Below are 25,037 nucleotides of genomic sequence, written 5' to 3'. Positions count from 1 at the left end.
GGGCCTCCGACCACAGCTGTTTCTAGTCGGCCATCTTGGCACGCCCTGTTTTTGTTTACTTATTTTCAAATGAGGAAAGGTCTAGACAAATTCAGTGCTTTCCGCTGGTTCAGATGTGTGAGTTTTGTGAACTTTGCTTGCTTTTTGTATTTGCAACATTGGTGTACATACCATCACTTGTACTTTTCCGAGGGTTGTGTGGGGAGATAGAAATAAACATATCTACATAGTATAAGATTATGCTTCAATTCCACTTATTGAGAGAATGCCCGGAAAATAGCATGAGTTGGTAGAGAAAAATGTGCTTTTTCCCAGGTTGATTTTTAATTTGCAAAGCGTCATAATAGTATGAGCATCTCCCTACTCTTCAGTGAGAGAGAGAGAGAGAGAGAGAGTGTGTGTGTGTGTGTGTGTGTGTGTTTTAGACGGAGTCTGACTCTCTCCCAGATTGGAGTGGGGTGGTGCGATCTTGGCTCAGGTTCAAGTGATTCCTCTGCTTCAGCCTCCTGAGTAGCTGGAACTACAGGTGCATGCTACCAAGCCCAGCTAATTTTTGTAATTTTAGTAGAGATGGGGTTTCACTATTGGTCAGGCTGGTCTCGAACTCCTGACCTCAGGTGATCCACCTACCTCAGGCGATCCACCTGCCTCGGCCTCCAAAGTGCTGGGATTACAGATGTGAGCCTTCGCACCCTGCCTAGTGTGTTTCTTATGACTAAAGATACATATATTTTGTTGTACATTGTCCTTAAATGCAGACCAGCTACGGATTCGGGCCTTATTAAGAAATACCAGATGTCTTCTAACATGCGAATATAAATAAATTTGCTGTGTTTTAACACTGTATTGAAAGATGATATGTTTTATCTTCATCATGTCTCCTTTCTAAATGTGACATTTTTTTCGGCCTCCTGGCTAACATAACTATGATGGAATTTTCTCCTGCCCTGTTGAGTATTTCCTTTGATAATTTTTGCTAATGTTATTAGTGAAAAATGACAGTAATCATCATGCATGATTACTGTGGGTCTTTTTTCCCCTCCTCTTGTATTACATTTCCTGAAGGCATGGTGCCATTGTTGGTTCTCTTCTCTCCCCTTCCCCGTTTTTGACTGCTATTTTCTGCATGTTTCAGTTTTTTGAATTGTTACATGAAAATGGTGTATATCCATGTATCTGTGTGGATGCAGGGGTTGTAGTTGTGGTTTGAGAACATTAATGTTCTAAATCTCTAAGGAGCAGAACTCCTTGCTCCCATACTAATTTTCATCCATGTTCAACAGCTGTCTCCGTATCTCTTTTATTCCTTCTTTCTTTTAAGACTTATGCGAATGAATGACTAGTTTAAAGTTATAGGTAAAAAAAGTTCCATTAAGAAATACAATCTTCAAAATATTATATAAGTACAGTCAGCCTTTCATATCCATGGATTCCATATCCATAGATTCAACCAATCACGGACTGAAAATATCAGTCGAAGAAAAATGAGTGGTTGCATCTGTACTGAACGTGTACAGACTTTTTTCTTGTCATTATTCCCTAAACAATACAGTATAACGTTATTTGCGTAGCATGTACTTTGTGTTAGGTATTATAAGTAATCTAGAGATGACAAAGTATTTGGATGTGCATACATTATATGCAAAACTACATCATTTTATGTAAGGGACTTGAGCATCTGTAAATTTTTATGTTCAAAGTGGGTCTTGAAACCATTCTCCCATAGATACTAAGAGACTACTGTTTATGGTATATTTTGATGTAATAGTGCTTTATAAATATTTCTCTGTTCAAATTAAATATGCAAAAGAATTCCCAGTTTATATAATCTGTATCCCACAGGATTCACAACCACAGCAATCTGGAAACCTCTATCTCAAAGGTGTAGTTCTCCTAGACTTTTAGTGCCATCGTTACCACCACCTGTTCATTTGTCCTGCTTATCAGTTTCATCCTGGGTAGGTTCGAAGGACTGGATTTTTCTTGTGACTTTCTGACTTTTTTTACCTCATCGGTTCCTTCAAGCTGAGTTAGAGGAGTCAAAAGAATCCAGCCCAGGACCCTGGGGTTACAAACTATAACTGGCAGTTGTGCTTTAAGGAACTTTGGTTTGAAAACAAGTTTGCCCTTTGGGATTCTTTTTAATGTATTTAAAGTTCTGTATAGTAATATAAAATGAAAGGTTGACGTACTCTTTGTTCAAAACTGTCTAATAACTATAGTTGACCTTACCACTTGTTAATTATTGAAACTGAAGTGTTTACTTAATTTAAATAAAAGGTTGTACTATGTATTTCCATGGTTTTTATTACTATAAAGCTACAAGAGAAAATTAATATGTATCTGGCTTTGAAAGTCATAGTCGTCGTATCAATAGTTTCTGTGTGTATGTGATAAATATTAAATATGTCATTATTTCTTTTATTAATAAGTTTGCCTGCAGTACAAATAATAGATGAAAAATAGGATGCCAATCTGTAACCTTAGATGAACACAATTATTTAACTGGGATGATCTTTGTCCATACTTTTCTCTATTTATTGCTTGCTTTGCACAGGAAGGAACTGCAGGAGCTGCAGAATCGTTACAAACAGAACAGTACACATACAGCCCAGCAAGCAGAGCTGATCCAGCAGCTTCAGGTTCTCAATATGGACACACAAAAAGTACTGAGAAATCAGGAAGATGTTCACACAGCTGAAAGTATATCATATCAAAAAGTATGCTTTTATTCTGTAATAAAGATGTAAATTTTATGTATGAACTTATGAACATATATAGAATTCAGATTTTTTCATATTTCAGCATTTCATTATTACTTCCTTTTACATATGTTTACTCAAAATTTAGAAGTGAAGGATGGTTCAATTTGGTAACATTTAAAATTTTTTGAATTTTCTTTATGGTAATTAGAGCTGAATCACTTAAAATATAGATACGCTATAGGGTATTATTTTGATAAATTGGCATTCAGACAGCTTCTGTGAAACATACTAGGAGTATAGTCTCAAAACTGGAGAGGATTAGGGGAATGGAATTCCTCGGCCTGCTATTACAAGAAATTATTTTGTCAAGTATGGCACACTTTCATGGTAAAATTTGTACATTATTGTTGGGCAAATCTTCACAAATACAAAGGGGATTGCTGAGGAGGTCTTTAGGATCAGTATTTTCCAGGATTTTTCTCTGTTTATTTTGTGTATTTCTGTTCAGTAGTCTTTTATTTTACAGTTGTTTTAGGAGCCTTTCAAGAAGGTTTACCCAAGTATTTAGGTGTGCTAACTGACTCACCAGCAATAATTTAATCTGCTAATTGAAAAAAAAAAACCTTTATTGGCTGGGTGTGGTGGCTCACGCCTGTAATCCCAGCACTTTGGGAGGCCGAGGCAGGCGAATCACAAGGTCAAGAGATCGAGACCATCCTGGCCAACATGATGAATTCCTGTTTCTACTGAAAATACAAAAAGTTAGCTGGGCGTGGTGGTTCATGCCTGTAGTGCCAGCTACTTGGCAGGCTGAGGCAGGAGAATCACTTGAACCTGGGAGGCAGAGGTTGCAGTGAGCCAAGATTGTGCCATTGCACTCCAGCCTGGTGACAGGGCGAGACAATGTCTCAAAAAAAAAAAAAAAAAAAAAAAAAAACTTTACTGAGTTCTTCATATGTTTTGTGTAGTGTGCTAAATTATTTAAATAATATAGTTTATATAGTGTTATTCTCATTTAATGATAGTAGTTGAGGCAAGTGAGGCTTAGAGAGGTTAAATAATACAGTTCATAGTATCCCTCTAGAATTACTGGATTTTTACTTTTGATCTTAGTTTTCTGAAAAATCACTGTGAAAATCCAATATCTATAATTAACGTGAAGTAAATTACCTTAAAACTTAAACACATATTTTTAAATGATGCTTTGTAACAGTGGTTTTCACTGTGTATTCTGTGTTCCCTTTGTGTTTTCCCAAGGACCTAGATGATACCAAGCAGGAAGATACAGTCTTCCACTTCAGCTAGAGCAGTGCTGCCTTTTTGTTTTATGGGGTGGCATTGCCCACTGTGTTTTTTGTTTCTAAACCAGGTTCCGTTGCTAAAATGGTACTGTACTTTATTAATACTTGTTAATTGTTATTAATACTGATTAATTGTTTTCTCTTTTTCCCCCATTGATGACTTTCTATTGCTTGAAACATTTTTTTTCTGTTGCTTGTAACATTTTTTTTTTCCCCTCTTGGCTTCCATGGTACTATAATTGGATGGTTTTCGTCCTTCAGTTTCTAGCTGTCCCTTTTTAATTTCTTTCTGGTCCTACCCAGTCTCCATGTTCTGTAAAGTGTTAAAATGTCCCAGGCCTCACTCTTAGGATCTATCCCTTTTTTTTTCTGTTTATACTCACACCCTAGGTGATTTTATCTAATCACCTTGACTTTCAAAATTATACTGCAGGTTGAATATCCCTTATCTGAAATGCTTGGAACCTGAAACCTGAAGTGTTTCATATTTTGAGCTTTTGGGATTTTGGAATATTTGCATTACATTTACTGGCTGAGCATCCCAAATCTGAAAAATTGAAATCTGAAATGCTCCAATGAGCATTTCCTTTGAGCATCATACTGGTGCTCAAAAATGTTTTGGATTTTGGAGCATTTCAGATTTTTTGATTTGAATACTCTATCTGTGTCTGTAGGCTGATGATTCCCAAATTTGTAAATTTGTTTATCTACCTTGGATCTCTTCGGTGTACTCTAGGAAAGTGTATATCTAATTGCCTACTTAATATCTCTTCACTTGGATGCCTAATGGGCATCTCATACTGAACGTGTTCAAAACAAAGCTATTGCCTTTTATGTTTTCAGTACAGGTGCAGAATTCGACTACTTCCCACCACCCTTGCTGTCACCATTCTGTCCAGGCCACTATCATGTATTACCTGGATTATTGCAGTAACTTGCCAGTTTCTTTGTTCTGATCTTAAGCCTTTTGACATAGGTGCCAGGATATTATTGCCAAAACTTTGTGAGCCAAATCAGATCACTGCTCTCTTCAAGTCCCTCCAGTGGTTTCCCAGACCATTAAAAATAAAAAAACCTAAGTTCTTAATACAACCTATGGGACCCTGCATGTTCCGACTCTACATTATCTCTCTGATCTCATCTTTGCCTTCTCTTCTTATTCACTCCAGCAACACAAACCATGTTTTTATTCCTTGAACATAACAGGTATTTAACCTTTCAAGGTGTACTTTCTTCCAGTGCCTGAAAGCTTTCCTGCCCAGTTATCTGCATAGATACCATTTTACTTCCTTTATTCTACAACTCTTAAACAGTTTAAAATTAGTTGATAGCAGACATTAAATGGTAGAAGTAAGAAAAGAATGATGTATGTTGTAATAGTAGTAGAGGGAATTATGGGAGCATAACTGGGGCCTGTTCCAAGACTAAGGATAAAGAAAACTCTCCTTGATGGTGTCATACCAATAATACTTTGCTGAGAAGTTATCAAAGGGACAGATTAATTTCTGATAACTTTTCCAAATGAACTCTAGTTCAAACCATAAATTCCCTAGTGTATGTCTTTACTAAATTTGGAGAGGTAGAGCTTATATGCCCCTATTTGGCGAACTCGACATAACCTAAATTGTGATCTGGGGTACATTTTGAAACCTTAAACACTTTTGTTCTGGGATTATGTTTATCCCTTCCAAGAATCATTATAGAAAATGAGAGATGTAAATGATGGGGGTATGTTGTGTTTGTGAATAGTATTGAGTCAGAATAAAAATAGAACAAACTGAGATGTGCTAACCTAAAATAATTGGCTTACTTTTCCTCGTGTTTGGTCTGTTTTTTGTCATTTCTTTCTCTAGATTGGATTTCATTTTTCTTTTATTTTTGTTTCTCAGACATTACCTTGGGAAGCGTGGGAGTAGGGGGCTTCACTGATACTTAAGTTGATTCTCACTTCGAAATTGTACCTCCCACTGTAATATTTTAATTTTGAAGTTGTTTTAGATGCTTGTAGTTGTTCATACAGTTTTCATTAATATCCTCAACTAGACTCAATTTGAAAATATTCTCATTATTTATTCTTTATAAATTTTGTCTACAGTTAGTAGACATTAAAATTGTTTTGGTGGCTATATATATTTTAAAAAACGAAGTCTTTTGTAATTCCGTCTCCCAGAGGCAAATACTGTGAACATTTTGAATATTTCAGTTTTAAAAATACATCTTAACATATCTGTTAGCACACTAATATTTTTCACTTTAACATTATCTTTTAAAAAGTCGTAACATATAACTATTTTAGATGGTCATATAATTTATTTTTCTAGTGTTGGTTATATATGTTATTTGTTTTACTATTGTAAATAAAGCTGCAATAAACATTTCTTTGTCAGTTCAGACTATTACTATTCATTATAGTGTATTGACTACACACACACACACACACACACACACACACACACACACACTGACCTGTCCACCCAGGGAAGACTTCCTTTTATGAAGCTATAACATCGTATTAACCATATGCAATTCACTTTTTGTTTTGTTTTGTTTTTTTGTTTTGACAGTGTCTCACTCTGTCGCCTAGGCTGGAGTGTAGTGGCCTGATCTCGACTCACTGCAACCTCCGCCTCCCAGGTTCAAGCAATTCCCCCACCTCAGCCTCCCCAGTAGCTGGGACTACAGGCACATGCCACCACACTCAGCTAGTTTTTGTGCTTTTCGATAGAGACTGAGTTACACTATGTTGACCAGGCTGGTCTCGAATTCCTTACCTCAGATGATCCACCCGCTTCAGCCTCCCAAAGTGCTGGGATTATAGGTGTGAGCCACTGCGCCTGGCCCAATTCACTTTTAGTTTGTACATAACATATCCTTTTAAAATTATGCCATAATAAGAATGGATAGGGGTCATGGATTCTAAGGGGGACCTGCCTACCACATGATTAGTAAACGTTAAGTTACTGAACCTTGAGACATTGCATGCTATGATGTCCCACTTTGGATAATGCAATTTAAAAATCATAATTATATTTTAAAACTTTATGGCAATGTTTCTATTTGAATTTAAATATTACTCTAGTCCATTTAATGTTTGACTTTGGGTGGATGAATGGTTCTGCAGTGGTGAAAATGTGGAGAAACAAAATACAAGTGAGAAGTCCTTCCAGTTAGATCACAGTTATAAAGACGGATGTAAAATTGTACTATAAGCCAGGGAGAATCTGAGTTTCCATTTACACAAATTATTTTAGAAATGTATTATGTAAATCGAGATAAAAATGCAAGCTGCTCCTAGTAACCATATAATAATAATAGTTAACATTTTTTAGCTTATTGTGTATCGGGCACTGGCAATAGGGCTTTTGCCTTAATGTTTAAGCCTCACACCAACCTGATGTGGTATTGTTATTTTTATCCCTGTTTGTAGATCAGGTAACTGAAGCTTAGGGTGTTGTCTAAAGTCAAACAGCTACCTGTGTAGAATTCAGATCTAGGTAATCTTGGGTCCAGAATGCAATTCTTAAACTTTATTATAAAGCCCACAGCATAGTTCAGTTTTAAATGGAAAGGTGAGGTCTTATCCTTAAAAGCCTCAGTAAACAGATTCTACAAACTTGCATTATCCATTCTCATCCAAATTTTTTCAACACTTAATAATTTCTAATGTTAGAATATTTATCCTGATATCTAAGTTAAATGTTATTCAGAAGATTTCATTGCATTCTTTTTGGTGACCAGAGTATAGCAGTTACCTTTCTATGTGAAAAGGGCTTCCATCATTTTTCTCTAGCCATTGTTTCTCCTAATTGTATCATTTGGTTTCTTTTATCTTGCTATTACATCACACTTTTTAACTTTTTGAGCTTCTGAAGATTTTTTACTAACGCTTTTTTTTCTCCTCAAAAATGTAGTAGTTGTGTAGTGCAGGATTTTAACATTTGGGAATGATCACATTGCCTTATTTGTCAGGTGTGTTATTGTTCAGACTTTAGTGTTCATTTATATCAGATTATTTATTCTTATTCTAGAGCATTATATGTATTGTCTTTATTCCTTGTCTACACATATTTTTAGATTGTTTTCTAATTTGAATAATAATCCTTGCAATAATGAGATGAAATTATTTACTCAAAATTTCAAACATTTTCACATAGATTCATTTTAATATTTTTGAATAATAATTGGGATTTAGCTCTAAGACTCAGGTGAGTTGAATTAAAAATATTACACTAACAATTTATCTTCAATTCTTATTAAACTTCTTTCAGAATCAGATCTTAGTTTACTGTTTCTAATGGAAGTTTGTTTCCTGTGTTCTCTTTCTCTCAATTCTTCACCCCTTTTTCTTGCCCTTACATTACCCATTCTTTCTCTCATTTATTAAGTAGATCTGTATCATAATATCTGTTTAATTATCTGAAAAGATGAAAACAGTTGTCCCAAGTGGTAGGATGTGGGAATTGAGGAGGGGAGACAAAGGTGAAGAAAGAAAATTGAAAAAAGTTTTGAGCACAGAGGTGAGTCATATTGTGCCAGAGCTCTCCATAACAAACCATCAGTCTCATATACAAGTCTACCAATCATATAGTGTGGAAGGCCTTTCTAGGAGAAAAACACCTATCAAGATAAATAAAAGTAATCTGATGTGTTCTCTTCCTCTGAGCATATAGCCATTCATGTAATTTTTAATATTTTTATATCTGCACATCATTTATATATGTGTATGATTTAAATATTGATAGGGAATTATATCAGCATTTATGATTTCTAGACCATCAAACATGGTTGGGGTACTAACATGTATTTTATAACTTCTTGGTCTATTTAGTGACAATATTACTCAAACTGTTAACTAGGAAAATAAGGAGTTAGCATATTACATGTTAAATTAGTGTTGTCATTTTTGGCTATAAATAGTACATTTTTCACTTGAAGAATTTATTGTTTCAGTCAGTGTTGCAAATACAGTTGGCATTCTGTGTCCACAGGGCATATCCCCATTCACAGATTCAACCAACTATGAATTGAAAATATTTGGGAAAAAAGTGAAAAATAGCAATACAACAATAAAAATTAATACGAAAAAGAGTATAACAACTATTTACATAGTGTTTGCATTGTAAACACTGGGTAGATTCCATCTTATTCTTATAAGTAATCCAGAGATGGTTTAAAGTATACAGGAGGATGTACATAGGTGATAAGCAAATACTGTGCCATTTTATATAAGAGACTTGTGCATTTGTAGATTTTTTTAATTCACTTGGGTCCTGGAAACAATCTTGTGGATAATGAGGGAATGCTGTAGTATATTTACTAGATTTGGATGATTTCAATTCTTAAATTAGTATCATTGGATAACAGAGCATATACATTTTCAAAATTGTTAAGATATATAAAATATCATTTAGTTCTTTAACGCTAATAAAATATTCAAAAAGGAGCTCTTCAGTCTAAGCCCCTGAAAATTAAAGGAGTTGGAGGTTGAGGTCTTATTTCTAACTTGCTTTCTGTCCCCTGGAGATCCTTTTAACCTTTTTCACTTTAATTTCTTCAACAGAAAATAGCATGAAGAAGGCTGGGCGCGGTGGCTCACGCTTGTAATCCCAGCACTTTGGGAGGCCGAGGCGGGCGGATCACGAAGTCAGGAGATCGAGACCATGGTGAAACCCCGTCTCTACTAAAAATACAAAAAAATTAGCTGGGCGTGGTGGCAGGCACCTGTAGTCCCAGCTACTCGGAGAGGCTGAGGCAGGAGAATGGCGTGAACCCGGGAGGCGGAGCTTGCAGTGAGCCCAGATCGCGCCACTGCACTCCAGCCTGGGCGACAGAGCAAGACTCCATCTCAAAAATAAATAAATAAATAAATAAATAAATAGAAAATAGCATGAAGAATAGTAAGGATAATATATTGCTTATGAATTATAATGATTGATACTTCTAAATCATATAATGTAATACGTGGTTACATTTTTATAGGCCAGAACCTTAAAAAAAAATCCTGATCCATTCGAGCTTTTTGGATTATTAGAGGAAAGAAGTTATAGAGAAAAGAGACTCTCTGAAAACTGTTGTAAGGAATCTTACTGCTAATAGGGAAAAAGATAACTCAGTATGCCTAAAGCAATGCAGATGAATGAATTTCTCATATTGCCTAATTACTCACTTGAGCACTTTTTTTTTTTTTTAAACTCTACTCTTATTAATGGAATGAGAATAAGATGGAATCTGCCCAGGGCACTGGAACATCCTCAGCTTTTGGCTTCTTGCAGGATCTCCTAGAGAATCAAACATTTTATTACCCTGAGGTCTTGTCACCAAAAAACTCTTTAGAAATAAAGCTAGATTTAACCTTGTTGAAGGCTGTTTTAATCAAGTTTACTGCTGGACTGAGGCCTAGAGTTAAAAATGGCTGGAGGACTATCTTTGCTTCCTGTACTCTTAAGTTCACAACTGAGTGATCTCATTACTATTAAATACATGAAATCCAGTCAGCCAACAAGGAAAACAGGCAAGTAGGAGATGTATATTTGGAGTAAGCTAAGGAATCAGATAAGAGTTTGTCCCAAAACCTAGAGCAAAGCTGATCTAATTTGTTCTGGGCTTTCTCAGTTCTTTTTTTTTTTTTTTTTTAATTATTATTATACTTTAAACTTTAGGGTACATGTGCACAGTGTGCAGGTTTGTTACATATGTATCCTAGTGCCATGTTGGTGTGCTGCACCCATTAACTCATCATTTAGCATTAGGTATATCTCCTAATGCTGTCCCTCCCCCATTCCCCCACCCCACAACAGTCCCCAGAGTGTGATGTTCCCCTTCCTGTGTCCATGTGTTCTCATTGTTCAATTCCCACCTATGAGTGAGAACATGCGGTGTTTGGTTTTTTGTCCTTGTGATAGTTTACTGAGAATGATGGTTTCCAGTTTCATCCATGTCCCTACAAAGGACATGAACTCATCATTTTTTATGGGTGCATAGTATTCCATGGTGTATATGTGCCACATTTTCTTAATCCAGTCTATCGTTGTTGGACATTTGGGTTGGTTCCAAGTCTTTGCTATTGTGAATAGTGCCGCAATAAACATACGTGTGCATGTGTCTTTATAGCAGCATGATTTATAGTCCTTTGGGTATATACCCAGTAATGGGATGGCTGGGTGAAATGGTATTTCTAGTTCTAGATCCCTGAGGAATCACCACACTGACTTCCACAATGGTTGAACTAGTTTACAGTCTCACCAACAGTGTAAAAGTGTTCCTATTTCTCCACATCCTCTCCAGCACCTGTTGTTTCCTGACTTTTTAATGATCGCCATTCTAACTGGTGTGAGATAGTATCTCATTGTGGTTTTGATTTGCATTTCTCTGATGGCCAGTGATGATGAGGATTTTTTCATGTGTTTTTTGGCTGCATAAATGTCTTCTTTTGAGAAGTGTCTGTTCATGTCCTTTGCGAAAATTTTCTCCCATTTTGTAGGTTGCCTGTTCACTCTGATGGTAGTTTCTTTTGCTGTGCAGAAGCTCTTTAGTTTAATTAGAGCCCATTTGTCAATTTTGGCTTTTGTTGCCATTGCTTTTGGTGTTTTAGACATGAAGTCCTTGCCCATGCCTATGTCCTAAACGGTAATGTCTAGGTTTTCTTCTAGGGTTTTTATGGTTTTAGGTCTAACATGTAAGTCTTTAATCCATCTTGAATTAATTTTTGTATAAGGTGTAAGGAAGGGATCCAGTTTCAGCTTTCTACATATGGTTAGCTGGTTTTCCGGTGCTGGGCTTTCTCGGTTCTTTTTCACCTGCTGCTTGGAAGGATGGATATTCAGTGCAAGACATAGGGTTTTTCCCAGTGTAGTCTTACCCACCTAGTCATATCACATCAAGTCAGGGCAACTTCTGAATAGGAATGCAACTGCTTAAACTGCATGTCAGAGAGAGCAAAGTAGAGAACACGAAAAAAGTGCTATTAGTCATCTTTTTTTTTTTTTTTTTTTTTTTTTTTTTTGAGTTTGAGTCTCGCCCTGTTGCCCAGGCTAGAGTGCAATGGCGTGATCTCAGCTCACTGCAACCTCTGCCTCCTGGGTTCAAGCGATTCTCCTGCCTCAGCCTCCCGAGTAGCTGGGATTACAGGCATGTGCCACCACGCCCGTCTAATTTTGTATTTTTAGTAGAGACAGGGTTTCTCCATGTTAATCAGGCTGGTCTTGAACTCCTGTCATCAGGTGATCCGCCAGCCTGGGTCTCCCAAAGTGCTGGGATTACGGGTGTGAGCCAATGTGCCCGACCAGTCCTCTATTTTATGAAGCAAGGCAGAAGTTAGACAAGAGGAGATAAATTAAGATAGAGCCTTCTTCCTTGAATGAATCGGCCTAAAGCCTTATATTTGTGGAAGAAGGTCCCAAGATGTGACACCCATGAGTGGGGTATACCACATCCTTGGCACTAGTGGCCAGTAAATTGGTCCTCAATCCTGACCATGCCCTAGCATCATGCCTGTACCTTGGTCATTAGGACAGAAGGTATGTAGTTTTCTTTCTCAGCACTTATCAGTGTCCATGAGATTCTCAAATATTTGAAATATGTGAATTCTTTAATAATATTTTCTATTATTTACCTCAGAGGTATTAATTTTTACTGATTGAGTAAATGTTGGCTAGTGTAAATAATGCACCTGAGATTGGAAAGTGGTTAAATATTCATTGAAAAAATGACTATGCAGTGAAGAGAAGACCCTCACTCATCATAGCTTCAACTTTCCCTAGCCAGGTTAGCTCTTGTGTCCACGGTTTGCTTTTTTCTTTTCTACCCTGAACCCAGTTATGAGAGCAGCAGCACAGTACAAGTAGGCACTCTGAAGTCTTCATTGTCCTTTTAAGCTGTCAGGTTCCTACTCTTTCTTCCCTCCTAGAATATCTGATGGTATCAGCTGTGGAAAGGACATTGGACATGCTCCTTGGTATAATGGGAAGGGAAAGTATAAATTGATGTTCTAAATTTTTTTATAAATCATATAGGCAATACTTTCTTTTAAAAAATTGCCTAGACTTTGGCAATAAAGTGAAGTGGATTATTTTAAATATCTCCACAATAAAATCAATAGATAATTTTATTTTTTTTAAGACAGTGTCTCCCCATGTCACCTAGACTGGAGTGCAGTGGCACAATCTCAGCTCACTGCAGCCTCAACCTCTTGGGCCCAAGTGTTCCTCCCACCTCACCCTTCCAAGTAGCTGGGACTACAGGTGCATGCTACCACGCCCGGGTAATTTTTTGTATTTTTGGTAGAGACAGGGATTCGTCATATTGCCCAGGCTGGTCTCGAACTCCTGAGCTCAGGTGATCTGCCCCTCTTGGCATCCCAAAGTGCTGGGATTACAGGCGTGAGCCACCTTCCCAGCCAGAGATACATTTTTTTGTTTTATAAAAGATGAAAGGTATATTGAGCTAATTATATGCCAGTGGAGTAGAACTTTGGAGGGTCTTATTTTTGTGACAAATTATGTTTCAGGAGATGTATTAATGAAAGGTTTTACAAGCCTTTTTAAATTTTAAATTTTAAATTTAAAAAACGGAGGTAAACATGCATACAGAAATGTACACAAATCCTAGGTTTCTAGATGAACTAAAGCTTTACAATCTTTTATATATGTAAGTTTCTTCCCATGAGGCAAGGCAAACTGATTTAAGTAAATGAGCAAACCTAAAAACTTACCGTAGCTCTATATAATTTTGAGATTTTTACACTTGAGGGTTTTGCTCTTATTGTAAGATTTTACTGTTAGCCTTTAAAACCACACACACACACACACACACACACACACACACATTTTCGCTCTTAGGTCACTTTTCTAGTGTCAGCCACAGATATACATACAGATTCTGTATGTAAATCAGCTACCACAGATTGGATTATATCTCATTAAATCACAATTTTACATTAGGATCAAGTTCACAAGTTCTGGAGGCATACCATTGTTAACCTTATATTACGCTCTGTATGATAGCACTTATATGTCATGTTATCTCATAGTTTGAATAAACTTTTAAATTTATTTAATGCATATTGCCTTGACTTAAAAAGGTTTTAAAGTTATTAATAAGTCTTCAAAATATTGCTTCTATTTTTTCACACTGTTTAAGGTTTTTAGTAACTCCCTGTTGTCTACAGAACAAGTCCATCCTCTTAATAATGTAAAGAGCCTTTACATTCTTTCTACAGCCTTACTGCTTGACTTTGTCTGTTACTATTCCTCTGTTCCTCCTAGCAGTAGATACTAAATTGTACTTAATAAGAATGTAGAATTCAACATTAATTAACTGTTAATGAAGTACTCCTGATTTTGTTTTGTTTCAAATGTATGTATTAAATCCAATTAAACTGATATACCTTATGCTCCTTTCTGTCCTTTCCTGTCATTGTACATAATTTTTTTCACATTTCTTCTATCTTTAGAATGACTTTTTGTTTTTGGTCAATTCCAATTATATTGTCATGGTTCAGTTCAGGTCCTTTTTCATAATTCCCTCCATGATTAATACAGCTAGCTTAAAGTATTTTCTTCCTCAGAAATTTGGCATTCTTTTCCTATATTACACTGGCTAATAATACATATTGCGTTTTTAACATATTTTCTAGTTATTAATATCAAATTTTAAATGTTAAAAAATTAAATATTAAAAATATTATTATATAATTTAGTTAATTTTTTTGTGTTTATATCTTCTTTCTCTCTCAGATTATTAAAATAACCTGAGGGCAAGAACTGTGTTTATACAGTTCATATATATATACACACACACACACACACAGACATACACATAGTTTTATTGATTATTAATATAATTTGGATATATTTTTTGAAACAGCTTTACAATGAGTTACATATTTGTTTTGAAACCACAAAATCAAATGAAGCTATGCTCCGGCAAAGTGTTATTAATCTTCAGGATCAGCTATTACAAAAAGAGCAAGAAAATGCTAAGTTAAAAGAAAAACTTCAGGAATCACAGGGAGCACCTCTTCCTTTACCTCAAGAAAGTGATCCAGACCACTCATCACAGGTGAGAGACATTTTCTAAGACTTGTTACTCAGTGTAATATTAAATTAAATCATCTCCTACAATTGACTAAAACATAAAAATTTAAATATATTTGCATTTATTGGAGTATAAGAAGTATGCAGATAGTTTTGCATTATACTGTTTTTATACCGTTTGTAGGCATGAATATTACATACAAAACAAATTTATATAGAAGTGCATGTAGAAGTACAGGGTCTAGCAAATATAGTTATCATGATGAAACATTTGGCTGATATTCATTATTGAAAAGCAAATTAATAGGTCATGCCCATTTTGAGGCTTTTTAACTGAATGAGCTAATGGAATAGAAAGTATCTAACAGTAAGTTTCATAAAGTACTTGCCATACTCAATATCCAGTAGTCCTAATTCTGCCACTACCTTGATACATGATTTTGGACAGGTCATACAACCTTTCTTACTATTTCTTGTGGTAAATGAAGATAGTATAAATGTATAGATAAATATGTAGGATCTGGTTGCAGAGCTTAGCATATAGAAAATGTTAAGTGGTACCTTTTTAGATAATCTTCAGGGCAACTTTCAACTCTAAACATCTTTAAAAAAATCTCTGTGAATTTATTTAAGTGTTTTTAAGGCACTCATAGCTTTTCTTTGAATTTTATGCTGTATTAATTCAGTAATGGATTGTAATTTTTGAACGTAGCACATTTGTCTTGCTAATTAACCTTATGACAAAAATTTTTAAAATTGTACCGTACTGTATGCATTTTTTGGACTTCAGGTACACAATATTGGATCAATGATAAAATTTGTGTTATGACATTCTATTGTATGCATATGACAATTTAATTTAATGGCTTTGTTTAGTTCTTTATTATAATAAACACCCTTGGTTCAACCAACTTATCCAAAGACTAGATCGTTACAAATGACTTACATCTACTTGTATGTGCTTTGATTCTCTTACAAGAGATAACCACCGAACTTCTTATCATTTTGATTTTTTTAAACAATTTTATCGTATACAAATTTATGAGGAAACAGTTTATTGTTTAGTCATTCAAAAAAATGATATAATTTGTTGTTTATGGGGTTAGGCAATTTTGACTCCTCATTATGTTACTAAGATTTATCCACATCTTTTGATATAGGTGTTTGTTTTCACTGTTTAAAAATTTCTATTATATGTGAGTATATCATGACTATTTTTACATGTATCTCTAGATGAGAACTTTGGTTATTTCCATTTTTGCTCTTCTGGATAATATTACTGTTGACATTTTCGCACATGTTTCTTGAGGTACACGTTCATGCATCTTTGTGGGTTATATATCTAGGAGTAGAAATCTTGGATTATAAAGTGTGAAAATGTTACTTTTAGACGATACTGATCACCTGTTTTTCAAAGTGGTTTTATCAGTGTGACTACCACCAACAATATAAAAGAAATCTGTTTCCTGTCCTACTCAACACTTGGTGTTATCAGACTTCTTAATTCATTACCAATTGAATGAGTATAAAATAATATTTTATTTTTGTTTTTATGTGCATATCACTGATTAGCCAGTGTGTGTCTTCTTTTGTGAACTATCTGTTTATGTCTTTTTTGTTCAATCTTCTATTGGATTTTTTCTTACTGATTTTCAAAAGCTCATTATATATTCTTAATATTAATCCCTAGTAAGTTAATATATGGCAGATATCTCACTGTGTACTTTTCTTTTGATTTTCTTCAAGGTGTCGTTTGATGAACAGAAATTAAATTGCTTTTTTTTTTTTTTTTGAGACAGAGTTTTGCTCTTGTTGCCCAGGCTGGAGTGCCATGGTGCGATCTTGGCTCATTGGAACCTCCACCTCCTGGATTCAAGCAATTCTCCTGCCTCAGCCTCCCGAGTAGATGGGATTATAGGATCCTGCCACCACACCTGGCTAATTTTTTGTATTTTTAGTATAGACAGGGTTTCACCATGTTGGTCAAACTGGTGTTGAACTCCTGACCTCAGGTGATCCACCCGCCATGGCCTTCCAAAGTGCTGGGATTACAGGCGTGAGCCACCGTGCCTGGCCACTTCTTAATTTTAATTTAGGCAAATTAATCATTTATAGTTATTGGTTTGGTATTTCATTTAAGAAATCTTCCTGTTCCCCCAAAGACAGAAAGATTCCCATTCAAAATCCCAGGAGGGTTTTTCTGTTTTTTTAAGGCAAAAGATCCCAATCAAACTCCCAGGAGGCTTTTTCTGTTATTTTAAGAAATTGACGGCTGGGTGCGGTGGCTCACGCCTGTAATCCCAGTACTTTGAGAGGCCAAGGCAGGCGAATCATGAGGTCAAGAGATAGAGAACATCCGGGCCAACCTGGTGAAAACCCTTTCTCTACTAGAAATACAAAAATTAGCTGGGCATGGTGGTGCGTACCTGTAGTCCCAGCTACTCGAAAGGCTGAGGCAGGAGAATTGCTTCAACCCGAGAGGCGGAGGTTGCAGTAGCCAAGATTGCGCCACTGCTCTCCAGCCTGGCAACAGGGCGACACTCCATATCAAGAAGAAAAAAGAAAAAAAAGAAATTGACAAATCAGTTCTAAAATTTGTAGGGAAATGCAAAGAAGCTAGAAGAGCAAAATCAAGTTTCATAAAGAAGTTGGAGGACTTACACTCCCTGATTTGAGACTTATTTATTGAGCTAAAATATCAAGATGGTATGCTATTAGTATAATAATTGACAAAATAATCAATAGAACAGAGTCTAGATATATGCCTGTTCATATATGTAGCTTTATAGTAACTTTTGAAATGAGGATAATGTAAGTTACTTCATTCTTTTTCAAGAATATTCTGTATGTTCTTGCTCCTTTGCTTTTTTGTAGTAATTTTACTGTAAGTTCCTCAATTTCTACAAATAAGCATTCGTTTAGAAATGTTTCTGATTTTCCTTTGGATTTTCTATTTGGTGAGTTTAAGTGTCTTGTTTACTTTTGAAATATTTTTGTGTATGTGTATATGTGTGTTTCCTGTTTTATTGTTACTAACTTCTAATCTACTTCCATTGTGGTCACAGGTAGTACTCGATAAGATTACTGTATTTATATGTGTGTGTGTATATATATATATATATATATTTATTTATTTATTTATTTTTGAGACAGAGTCTTGCTCTGTCACTCAGGCTGGAGTGCAGTGGCGCGGTCGGCTCACTGCAAGCTCCGCCTCCTGGGTTCACGCCATTCTCCTGCCTCAGCCTCCTGAGTAGCTGGGACTACAGGCGCCTGCCACCAAGCCTGGCTAATTTTTTTTTTTTTTTTTGTATTTTTAGTATAGACGGGGTTTCACCGTGTTAGCCAGGACAATCTCGATCTCCTGGCCTTGTTATCCACCCGCCTCTGCCTCCCAAAGTGCTGGGATTACAGGCGTGAGCCACCGTGCCTGGCCTGTATTTTGATATTTATTGAGACTTGTCAAGCCAAGCATATTGTTTTGGTGAAAGTACTATATGTACCTGAGAATAATTTGTATTTTGCAACTACTGGGCAGAGTGCTCCTTAAATATCAATGTTAATTATGTCATTGCACTTGATAGTATTCAGATCTTTATGTCTTTAATGATTGTGTTTAGTTTTTCTATCAATTGCTTTAGAAAGGAGTGTTAAAATGTCTCATATAATTGTAGATTTTTGTTTCTCCTTTGAGTTTTCTCAATTTTTGCTTCATGGGTTTTAAAGCCGTTTTATTAGTTGTATACATATTTATGATTGTTATGTCTTTCTGATAAATGGAACCCTTTCTCATTATAAAATGTCATTTTTAACTATAATATTTTGTTGGCTTGAAATGTACCTTTATGATGTCAGTATAGCCAATTCTTCCCTTTAATGGTTATATCTTACGTAGTATAACTTTCTCATTCTTTTAATTTTGGCACATAGGTTACTGTATATTTAAAGCGTATATATTTGGATCCTGTTGTTTATAATCCATTCTGACAATTTCTTCCTTTTCATTGTAGTGTTAATCCATTGAATTGTAACATAATTATAATATGATTGAGTTTAGGTGTACCATATTATCATTTGTTTTCTGTTTATCCTGTTTTGCATTCCCGCCTGTCTTTTTCTTCCTTCCTTTTGGATTAATTAACTGGCTTTTTTTTAATCTAAAAGTTTTATTCTTCTATCCTCTAGACCCATAGTTTCTGATGGTAATTCAGTGGAACTCATTTTATTATTCACTTAAACGTAATGTGTCAGTTTTCTCTGGCTTTTCTTTTTTCCCCAAGATTTTACTTTTGACTATAAACATTTAAACTGTGATGTTCCCAAGCTTGATTTTCATTATGGTCATCCATCTTATGGTTTGCTGAGCTTCTTGATTTTCATAATTTTTAAACCAAATTGGAAAAAAATTTTGATGTTATTTTCACAAATATTTTTGTTTCCTGTTCTTTCTTTTCTCCTTTTGAGATTACCATTTCCCTTATGTTAGACTTTTCAATGTTGGTCGACAGATTAGTAAAGCTCTGTAAAGTCTTATTTATGTTTTGATACAGAGTCTTGCTGTGTTGCCCAGGCTGGAGTGCAGTGGCATGATCTCTGCTCACTGCAATCTCTGCCTCCTGGGTTCAAGTGATTCCCCTGCCTCAGCCTTCCAAGTGGCATTCAGCACACGTCTGGCTGGTCTCAAACTCCTGACCTTAGGTGATCTGCCTGCCTTGGCCTCCTGAAGTGCTAGGATTACAGGCGTGAGCCGCTGTGCCTGGCCAGCTCTGTTAATTATTTAAAAATTGTTTTATATCTATATTATTCAGATTAGATAGTTTCTATTACTTTATATTCAGTTTAACTGAAATTTCTGTTATGCCCAACTTGCTCTTAAGTCTTTTATGTGAATTATTCTGCAAATATAAGTCCTTGTTATAGTAGTTAAAATAGCTCCTTTAAAATCCGTATTTTCCTTATCTATTGGGACTTCTTTGGTTTGATCACTATTGTTTTCCCTTTTCTTTTGAATATGGGTCATATATTGTTTCTTCTAACTTGTAATTATATGGTGTATATTATAAAATATATGTTATAGAGACCCTGGTTTCTGTTGTGTTACTTGGAAGTGTTGAAATAAATGTATGAATCAGAATTTTAATTAGGTCAGATTTAAATTTTAGGGAATTTAAAGCCCTACTTCCCATCAGGTGGGTGGCAGTGAATTGCTTTTCAGTTATCTTAACCTTATTCAGATTGCTTAGAGGTCTGCTTAGTGCATGAACAGTTCAGTTATGAGTTCATAGTTTTGACTCTCTCTTTTCTGGAACTTTTCCCCTCAATTTGTAGCTGCGGTGGTATGACTGAACTTTGTCCTCCAGTTCTTCAAGCCATTAATTAGTTCTTGCAAGTTTCTGTTAGAATTTTAGTCTCCTAATGTTATTTCTGTTGTGGGCCTTGCTAAGGTAAAAATTCATCAAAATGGGTAACTTAGCCAATGCTGTTCCATTTTCCAACTATCAGTTCTTATCTAGATTCTGCCTACATTTGATCATTCTCTGTTGCCTTCAGGTAGTTGTTTATAATTTGCTTGGAGTTTAAATGGTCGTGTGTGGTAGATTTATTCTGATAGGATCTACTCTGTCGTTATTGTAAATGGAACTTCCCAATCTTTGACTTTTTAAAGACTATTTTAACTGATTTTTTAAATCATTTTCTATACAATGCAGTGAACTTAATAGACTATAACTCGTTTATCTTATCACTAATTATTGTTATTGTCTTACATTTTAATTGTGCATCTATTTTACCCTATAAAATATTATTGTTGTAAAAAATCAATTTCATTTAGAATTTTTACACTTTTTAATCCCTTTATTCTTTTCTGCAATTCTGTATTTTCCACTAGGATCTTTTGCCTTTTGCCTTAAGCACTCCTTTTAGTATTTATTTTAGTGGGCATCATCTCACAGTGAATTCTTTCATTTTGTATTTTTTGGTTAATGTCTTTCTTTTGCCTTTATTTCTGAAGAGTATTTTTTAGATGGATAGAACTGTTGATTTGCACCATCTTTTCTGTCTTTATTTTAAAGATGATATACGTTGTTTTCTGTATTTTGTGTTGAGAAGGCATGTCTCTTATTGTTGCAACTTTAACAGTAGTGTGTCCTTTTTGTGTTTACTTTTTATAGTTTCTCTTTATTTTTGGTTTCCAGCAGTTTTTATATGATTTTAATGTGGTAGTGTTTCTCCTTTTCCTGGTGGTTCAGTTTTTAAAGCTTTTGTCAGCCATGGCCTGTGGTTTTGGTTTTCTTCATTCTTAGGAAATTTGTGGTAAAAATGTCTTCAAATATGACTTCTACACATTCTTTCTCTCCTGTCCTTGTGAGATTCCAGTTACATACATATTAGACCTTTTCACTGTATTCCATATATATTTTGAGCTCTTTTTTCTATCTTCAAAGATTTTTTTCTGTTTGCTTGAACCTTGATGTTTCCTTAAGTTCACACATTCTCTTTTCTGTTGTGGTTACTCTGATGTTTTACCCATCTATGTTGAATTCTTGAATAGAATATGTATCCTACTTTTATGGGTAGCATATTCTATAAATGTCATTTAGGTCAAGTTTCTTGATATCATTGTTTAGATCTTTATCTGTATAGATTTTCTCTACCTGTTCTATCAATTACTAAGAGAGAGGTTGAATTTTTCCAACCATACTTGTAGGTTTGTCTATTTCTCCTTTCTGTTCTATTCTGTTTTTTTCAGGTCTAATTGGCTTGTAATGTTCTTCTAGTCTTCTGTTTCCATGCTGATCTTCTGTCTAGTTTTTTTCCCCATTATTATTGTTTAATTGTCTTTTTTTCTCTTTAATTCTGTCAGGTTTTGCTTCATGTATTTTGGGGTTCTTTTGTTAAGTGCATGTGTTTTTATAATTGTTATCTCTTTTTGGTGAATTGATTCTTTTATCATTATAAAATGTCCTTTATCTTTAGTGGCAATTTTTGTCTTAAAGTCTATTGTGTCTGATGTTAATATAGCCACCACAGCTTCCTTTTGGTAACTGTTTGCATGTTATATCGTTTTGCATGCTTTGCATTCAATATATGTGCCTTTTAATCTGGTGTCTGTAGACACCATATAGTTGAATTATGATTTTAAAATTAATTCTGTCTTAAACTCTACCTTTAATTTGAGGGCTTAATGTATGCTCTTTAACTTAGGATGGGGCTATGTCCTGATAAACCTGTTTTAAGTTGAAAATATTGCAAGTTGAAAGTGCATTTTTGACATAATATTTTCAGCTTATAATGGGTTTATCTGGTTATAGCCATATCATAAGTCAAGGAGTATACTGAATGTGTATTGCTTTCACACCATTGTAAAGTTGAAAAATCATAAGGCAAACCATTTTAAGTCAAGGGCTGTCTGTATTGGTAAGGTGAGATATAAATCTGCCATTTTGCTATTTTTAGTATGTGTTATGTCTGTTTTGTTCCTCTTTTCCTCCATTACTGCCTTTTCTTGTAATATTTTCTAGTGTGATATTTTAATCCCTTTGTTTTTCTTTTACTATGTATTTTTCAGTTATTTCCTTAGTGCTTACCCTGGGGGAGATTATAACTAACAATTTACAGCAATCTCATAGAAATGAACTTAATGTCAATACATAATATTGCTCCTGTGTACGTTTGTTTCTCCCCCTGCTCTTTATGCTGTTATTGTCACAAATTACATCTGTATACATTGTATGCCTATCAGCACATTTATAATTTTTTAAATGCAATTGTCTTAAACCAGACAGAAGAAAAAAGTGTTTTTTTTCTTAATGTTGAGAAGATATCATGTCATTATCATTGGGTTTGCATAATTTTTGGTGAGCTATCTGATGTAATTTTATTATTGTTCCTTTGTATATATGTCATGCATATGTGGAGTTTGAAAATCATGTGAATGAATAATAGATGGATACTGTTTAGCATGTTTCTCTGAATAAGAATCTTTGTGTAGCTAGTGAGGTGACCTCAAAATAAGTACATTTTATGGACTGTTTAAATAATGGCTCTTATGTTATATGGAAGATAGATACAGACAGGTAAATAGATAAATAGAAAATTTGAAAGTATATTTTTCTGTAAAATTTATAGTAAAATGCAGGAATCATACTGTTAACTACAACTCTCCATTAATTAATATATCTACATATATATTCCACAAATATTTATTGATATTCTACTATGTGTTAGGTGCTATTCTTGGTGATGAAGAGCTGTTAGGGAACAAAACAAGGCCCTTGTGCTCATGGAGCATACATTCGGGTCAGAGGGTCACCATCTGATAAGCACATGACACACGGTAATAAGTGCTATGGAGAAAAATAATACAGCATGAGATGGAGCGTGATGGAAAGTGATAGGGCTTTTTTGTGTATAGTGGCAGAAGAAATCATTCTGATTAGGTGACATTTGAAAAGAAATATAGAAGAAGTGAATCATTTATATATCTGATGAAGAGCATTCTAAGCAGAGAGAACAAATGCAAAGCTCATGAAGCAGGAGCTTGCCTAGCAAGGAGGCGAGTGTGGCTAGATTGAGAGCTATGGGCAGAGGAGTGAAATGTGATCTCAGAGAGGTAAATGTGAGACAGGTCTCCTTGGGCCTTGTTAAGTTGCTATAAGGATATAGATTTTACTCTGAGTGAAATGGAAAGCCATTGGTGTGTTTTTTGTAGAAGAGCAACATGGAACCTACTGGGGTGTCTTATTCAGAAGAGTGGTGAGATCTAACGAATTTTTTTTTCTTTTTTTTTTTTTTTGAGACAGAGTCTCACTGTCGCCCAAGCTGGAGTCCAATGGCAGGATCTCAGCTCACTGCAAGCTCCGCCTCCCGGGTTCATGCCATTCTCCTGCCTCAGCCTCCTGAGTAGCTGGGACTACAGGTGCCCGCCACCACGCCCAGCTAATTTTTTTTGCATTTTTAGTAGAGATGGGGTTTCACCATGTTAGCCAAGATGGTCTTGGTCTCCTGACCTCATGATCTGCCCTCCTCGGCCTCCCAAAGTGCTGGGATTACAGGCATGAGCCACCGCGCTGGGCCCTAACTGAATATTTTTAAAAGATCACTCTGGATGCATTGCAGCAAACAATATAGGAAGGCAAGGAAGAGAGGAGGGAGACAAATTTAAGAGGCAGTTGTAATAGTCCAGGCAGAACTCAGTGGGTACTTAGACTATGTTATCAAAAGTAGTTAGAGCCTGTAAATAATTCAAAGTTAGAATGCATAAACTTTGATATTGACTTATATGTGAAATATGGGAAAAAAGGAGGAATTAAAAATGAATTCATGCTTTTCAGATCTAACCACCTGGACAAATGAATTTGCTATTTTTTGAGGCAAGAAAGATTATTCTCACAGCTTTCCTAGCAGTAGGAGGACACTGAAGTTAGATAGAGGAGAGATGTGGAAGCCCAGAATTAGGGAAGTAGTAATGAAGAGAAATGTGTGACTCAACATTTCTATCCATTAGTAACATATACTTTATCATGTCAATACTTTCTTTTTAGGATTCAGTCCAACTAGACTCACCTCTTCATCCATCCTTTATTCCATCCATCCATCCATCCATCCATCCATCCATCCATCCATCCATCAAGCATTCATTTATTCAGTTATGTAGGCAATATTTATTAAAATCCCATTGTATTTTTACAGGGGATACAAAACTGAACAACACTATTTATGTTTCTATGAATCTTATAGGTAGGAATGCAGGTAGAAAATAGTTACAAAATGTGTTGTAATTGAAGTATGAAACAAATAGGAACCTGTGGAAAGAAGCTTTTCAAGGGGCATGTTTATGGAGGGGAAGGGATTACCAAAGCTTTCACAGAGAAAACAATGTATGTCATTTTGTTAAGGGCTTTTGTTTTCTTGTCAGAAGCACACTAGCATAGGCCCAGAGGTGAGAAAGTTTGTGGTGTATCCTAGAGAGTGAGGATAGTCTGGGTAAGTACTTCTTG

General features: G+C 35.3%; 1 protein-coding gene across 3 annotated transcripts in view; it reads left to right on the top strand.

Annotated features, from left to right (window-relative positions):
- CNTLN (centlein) overlaps positions 1-25,037 on the top strand; it is a 370,084-nt gene that overhangs the window by 161,984 nt on the left and 183,063 nt on the right. For all 3 annotated transcript variants that reach the window (XM_058431391.1, XM_058431390.1, XM_058431389.1), the window contains exons 7-8: positions 2,562-2,720; positions 14,870-15,064. In XM_058431391.1, coding sequence (XP_058287374.1) covers positions 2,562-2,720; positions 14,870-15,064 — 354 coding nt within the window. The remainder of the gene's footprint in view (positions 1-2,561; positions 2,721-14,869; positions 15,065-25,037) is intronic.

Source organism: Hylobates moloch, unplaced genomic scaffold (genome assembly GCF_009828535.3).
Source record: "Hylobates moloch isolate HMO894 unplaced genomic scaffold, HMol_V3 SCAFFOLD_19, whole genome shotgun sequence".
Taxonomy (NCBI): domain Eukaryota; kingdom Metazoa; phylum Chordata; class Mammalia; order Primates; family Hylobatidae; genus Hylobates; species Hylobates moloch.
This window is presented reverse-complemented; position numbering and strand designations above follow the sequence as displayed.